This window comes from Malania oleifera, chromosome 13 (assembly GCF_029873635.1).
Source record: "Malania oleifera isolate guangnan ecotype guangnan chromosome 13, ASM2987363v1, whole genome shotgun sequence".
Lineage (NCBI taxonomy): Eukaryota > Viridiplantae > Streptophyta > Magnoliopsida > Santalales > Ximeniaceae > Malania > Malania oleifera.
In genome coordinates this window covers 66669787-66675196 of record NC_080429.1, presented here as the reverse complement: position 1 = coordinate 66675196, position 5410 = coordinate 66669787, and the positions used below count along the sequence as shown (strand labels likewise).

Genomic DNA, 5410 nt, shown 5'->3' with positions numbered 1-5410 from the left:
GGAGTTTCTTGCAATACATGGGCTCGTTGGCTTTCCTAGTTCTCATACTCGATGGATTTTCTAGTAGCTAAAGATTTGGCGTGACTGATTCATCTTCTTGGGTATGCTTTTGTATGATTACACTCACCATACCTAAGTGGCAAGAGCAATGTCACATTTCAAAGCACTTTGCACTCAATTTAATTTGACCCTTTTGGAATCTTAGTTCATGTTTGGAGCAATTTCTTTAAACATTTAATGCACACTGGCAGATTGTTGACACCATCTGAAATGAAAACTTACCTTACTCTTGGCTTCAATATATTGTCATGGCCCCTCAAAGTTGGTGGCTTGGTTCCAAAGGGTTTGCGTTCCTTTGCCAGTGTTGGCATATGCAAGGTTTGCAACTCCTTTGTTAACATGTTCAATTGAGTTGGCAATTCCTCTGCGTTCACCTTTGAGATTACTTGGGGACTGCTACCAAAGCTTTGGGGTGATGGTGTGCGGTCTTTCATCCTTGCATGGAAGCTAAGCCAGCCCTTGGTTGATACATAATGCCTTGTGTCTGTTACTCCATTTGTGAGGTCACCAAGGTTTTGTTGTTTTAATTTCACATTAATGATGTCATCTGCTAATGCAAATGTAACCTAGTACTTTTAGACTATCTCAAGACCATTCATGTTGTGCTAGAAGCTGAATAACCTCCAAAACAAAAACATTTTGAACCATACTCCTACAAAGTCGCCCGAATCAGCCCTCAAGGAATGTCCAGAATTAAGCTTGTTTATTTTTGGATCGCCCAATCTCCAGGTGGATTTCCTCGTCTCCAGATATCCATTACATCTCTAAATATCTATTACACCATTATTATAGCATCGTCCATTATGGAAATAGCATCGTCCATTATGGAAACACGACCGGTATGCTATTAACTTGCATTTCCATATTTGGTCAGTCGAGCAGTAGCTTATTCTTACTGAGAGGACTTAATTTCTGCCAGTGCTTTACCAAGCTGTGGTGCGTCGATACTGTCATTCCATCTCCGTCAAATTTCACTGTTGTCCGCATAACCCATAGCATTATTAAATCAGGAAACAGACGGGGATAGCTAGCTAGGAATGATGGGAAGAAAACAAAAGCGATAACAGGTCACAAGGAGAAAGGAGATGCATGATAGCTACTAGCCAGCCGAAGCGGACAGCTTGCGGGACCTTCGAATGGTTAGCATGGACGTGGACAACACTTCATATATACATTATATATGAAAAATATAATGGAATGGTGCCACCGAACATGTGACTTTATGAAAGAATTTGCCCTTTGGCAACAAAGCAGTAGTCCCACCCTGCAAGCCCGAGTCCCCACTTGACACCCTTTCTACACAAACCACAGAAGTTACAAATTAATTCCAGCTCAAATTCATAAACTAACACAACAAAAATACAAAGAAGCTAGCTGCCTGCTGCCTGCAGCTTGCTGTGGTGGGCATGCACATGGCAATGATGATAATAATACGTTACAGAGGACAAGAAGAAGGGATTTCTACTTTTTAGACTCAACAATACTGCTACTGCTATACTGTACTGATAATGAGGAGGAGAAGCATAAAGAACTGAGCAAGTGAGGAGTAATGGAGGGTTGTTGATGATGAGGAAGAATGACCGGAGATCTCAGAGGAATCGACGGCCAGAGGCATTCCGTCGGTGGTGAGATTGCAAGAGCGAGGAGGATCATCATCGGGGCCATCGGCAGACATCATGATGGTTCTCAGGACAGCAGAAACCGTGTGGAAGTAAGCAGTGCGGTTCTTGGAAAGCAGCCATGTGAGGCCCATCACCTCACACTCTCTCCTCTTCATTTTGCTGCTCCTCTTGTCATCCTCCCCCTCCTCCTCTGTTCTGCTTCTGTTCCCACTCTGTTTCTCACCCTTAAGCTGCACAATTAATAAAAAGCTTCATACTTTATAAGCAGTACAAGGCTGGTGGAATAAACATCTCATGGGCATGGTGTGTGGTCTCAATAAGCCATTGAAGCACATGCCTTATAATCTACTTGAAATTATTTAAGAAATATTAATTTGGTAGGAGCAAATATCAAAATGAAAGATATTAAATTAATCATCCCTCATAAAATATTATGAAAGAATATGACCAGCCGATCGTATTAAGGTGTGGTTGTTTAGTGAGTAAAAGTTCGGTAAATATTGCAAGGAATTGACCATGCAGCCCATGTTTGGTGTACTATTCATAAGTAGGATAAGGACTTGAGTTTCGTTATTCCTTCTACCTTCTTGCCTTTTAATTGCCCCTTATAAGATGTCTTAACATGAACTGATCAGTTTCGGGTGAAGGGGAGGCCGTCCAATTCTCCACCCCACCTCCTCCTCGCCTAGGTTGTCCAATCTGATAAATTTCGTGACACCAAACATGCGCAAATAGCCAATAGACACCTTAGTCAAACCTAAACTCTCTATGTCTACTGAATAAATGCAGCTTTAAATTCAATGCTGTCACCAATTACAGCTAAACTACTAAAAATATTGATGAATAATCAAATCTTTTAGGAAAAAAAAAAATTATAAAAAGAAGTGTGTTGAGCGAAGTGTGAATAATAAAGGATAGCAAAGAATAATGAAGTAGGATGAATTGCAAAATCCTTTTTAGCATTGATACTTAACTTTCTCGAGATTTTTGAAATTGTATTCAACTATAAATTTAGTGTTATAAACCCTAAACCCTTTCCCCTCACTTCCTATATACATTGGACTAACAAGAAGGAAACCTTTTGACTTGCTAATATTATGGGATAAATTTTTAAATGAGAAGTTCACCTTTGAGAATTCAGTACGATAAACAGAAATAACTAAATAGTAGTCAAAGAATCTTTTCCCATAATCCACTTATATTTGCGAATAATTTACTTGAACAATAGTTTACTCCATAAAATAATTCTTTAAAATGACAACTTTACCTCTACATGTTCAAAATTAATTAATGTCAAAAAACATTAAAAATAGATTTGAACATTATTCAAGAAGATACACACTACACAGAGTCAACAACTAACCTACAAGCTAAGATCATCTATAGTATTAATTAAAAGATCTAAGAGCTTCGATTTTTATTTTTTCCCCATTCCTCTTACAAGAACAATTCTATTAATTTATATTCCTTAGATATTACACTTATCACCTCATTATCCTTATAAATGTTCTATTACCTTTCTAAAAATCCTCAACTCAACGGTTGTGGAAATGGTCAAGACTAGTATATATTAAATATAAGTTATTCGAGAAGTTTTACAACTTACTTATTTTTATTTTCCTAATATAATTCTATAGCTACATATATAAAGGAAGCTTAGACTTTAACCTTACGCTTTGTTCCAATTTAAATATAAAATTATACTAAAGTTTTTATAAAATCCACACTACCCAAAAGTTAGCAGACTGAACTGTATGTAAACAGTACTAAAATTTAAGTAAGCTGAGCACATTTTGACAGGCGAAATGTCAATGTCAGAAAAGAGAACCTTTTAAAATTTTGATCAATATTTTATTATGCTTTTCGGCTTCAGTGATCACTGTAAAAAGGAAAAGGAAAAGAAAAAAGAAAAACAAAGAGGGGAGGAACTTTCCCAAATTCCTACAATGCCGAAGGCCAAACCCTAATCCCATCTCCCTCAAAGCTCATACTCCATTAGTTGTTGCATCATTAATTCAGAAACAGCAAAAATTGAAAGAAAGAGCAAGCAATTAAATGAAAGAGAAGTCACTCACCTGGGACAGACTGTTGAGGCACTTCGTGCAGCCATCCAGGCCTGGGTTCCCATTCTTGCACTCCCTCTCCAACCTCCTCACACTCTCGTCGCCGACAAGATTCCCTTTCTCCGACACCGAGAACGCCGCCGGGCAGCTCACCGGATGCAACCTTATCCCGCAGTAACAGTAAATCAGATCGCACGTCTGGTTGGGTCTGGCCAGCTCTACTCCTCTCTTCTCCAGTTCCTTTTCCAGATCGTCCACGCACGCCTCTGAGTCGTCCGGTAACAGCGGCATGTCGTATCCCGCGGTTGTCTGGGTCGACATGCCGCCCGCCCTCTTGAGGGCAGTGCCGGAGTAGGCGGCATAGAGCCATGCCGCCAGCACAGGGCAGCATCGGCTCTTTTGGAGCTGTTGCTCCCCCGTGCTGCTTGGGGGACTCGTTGCAGCTCCGCAGGCAGCTTTAATGCCGCTGAAGAGGTCGTTGGAGAGGTTTAAGGGGCAGCCGGTGGCATCGGACTGCTCCGGGAATGCCGGAATGGTGGTGGGAGGGGAGGAGGTGGGGAGGAAGGGCTGGACTGGTGCTGGGTCAGGGTCAGCGTGGAGGCCGCCCAGAGCAGAGGAAAGGGTGAGAAAGAGATGGAGGAGGAGGTGGAGAAGGGGAGAGAAAGATTGACAGGTGAGATTTGAGGACATGTCTGAGGAGTGGAGTTGGGGAAGGAAGGGAATGGGGATGGGGTTGGGTTTACGATTATGATTTATGGGGGGGGGTAACTGTGGGTGGTAAGGCAATAAAGAGGCGGTGGTGCTGGTGGGGATGGGAAAGGAGGAATGGCTTTGGATGAAAGTTTGGTTGTATGCTGGGGATTGGATTTTTAATGGAAGTTTGGTGGTAGCTCTAAATTGAAGTTTGTGGGAGGGATGGCACCATTGTATCATAAACAAATCATTCATTAGTTGTGATAAAGAGGCCCATGCCATAATCTCATTTTGTTCTTTCTACCAAATAATTGAAAAGAACAAAAAAAAAAGAAAGAAAGAAAGAAAAGGGAATCGTTTGGTTTGCAATTTTTTTTTTTTTTTTAATGCGTGTATTACTTTTTGTGTTTGTGTACATCAGAACTCATAAACATGGCATTCTCCACCACTTGGAAACTAATTATATATGTATACATATTGTATACTTATTGCATCTATGATAGATTGATAGTTCAATGTATATAATAAAGGTGGGAAATATGTATGAATAATGATTTGAATAAATAAATAGATTGATGCAGACAACTTGTATATAAAATATAAATAAATCATTAATAGTCAATTGATAAAAAGGTAAAATAAAAGGTAAATTTATTTTGAGCTCATAAGTATAAAGCTTGCGAATGTTATTTTGATGATAACAAATCAAGTGGATTTAATATGTTCTGGTTAGAGTGATGATGTTTCAGGAATTAAGCATTAGAGTTCAAGATCAATAGTGCATTGATAGCTTACATTCCAAACAAAGTGATCAAAAGAAAGTTCAACAGATTAAACCTTGACAAATCTGATGAAAGTTTAAAGAATGTTAAAACTCAAAGTCAAGATAGACTCAAAGGAAGACATACATGAAAACTTCACACTTCGAATCTTTAAGTTTTAAGAAAGTCTTATGTAAGTACATCACTTTAA

The 5410-nt window shown here is 39.4% G+C and overlaps 1 protein-coding gene across 1 annotated transcript; it reads right to left on the bottom strand.

Annotated features, from left to right (window-relative positions):
- Nucleotides 1-1353: 1353 nt before the first annotated feature.
- Nucleotides 1354-4875, bottom strand: LOC131146251 (uncharacterized GPI-anchored protein At4g28100). The gene is made up of 2 exons (XM_058095724.1): nucleotides 3758-4875; nucleotides 1354-1912 (listed from the first exon to the last, which is right to left on the bottom strand). Exons 1-2 carry the CDS (start codon nucleotides 4718-4720, stop codon nucleotides 1553-1555), a joined length of 1323 nt encoding a protein of 440 aa, XP_057951707.1. The 5' UTR covers nucleotides 4721-4875; the 3' UTR covers nucleotides 1354-1552.
- Between the last annotated feature and the right edge of the window lie 535 nt (nucleotides 4876-5410).

Bases quoted from the DNA above. Each gene is read 5' to 3' on its own strand.
- LOC131146251 (XM_058095724.1), bottom strand. From the start codon at position 4,720: ATGGCATGGGCCTCTTTATCACAACTAATGAATGATTTGTTTATGATA. The intron at 1,913-3,757 runs GTGAGTGACTTC...TTAATTGTGCAG, and splicing joins GCCTCAACAGTCTGTCCCAG to CTTAAGGGTGAGAAACAGAG.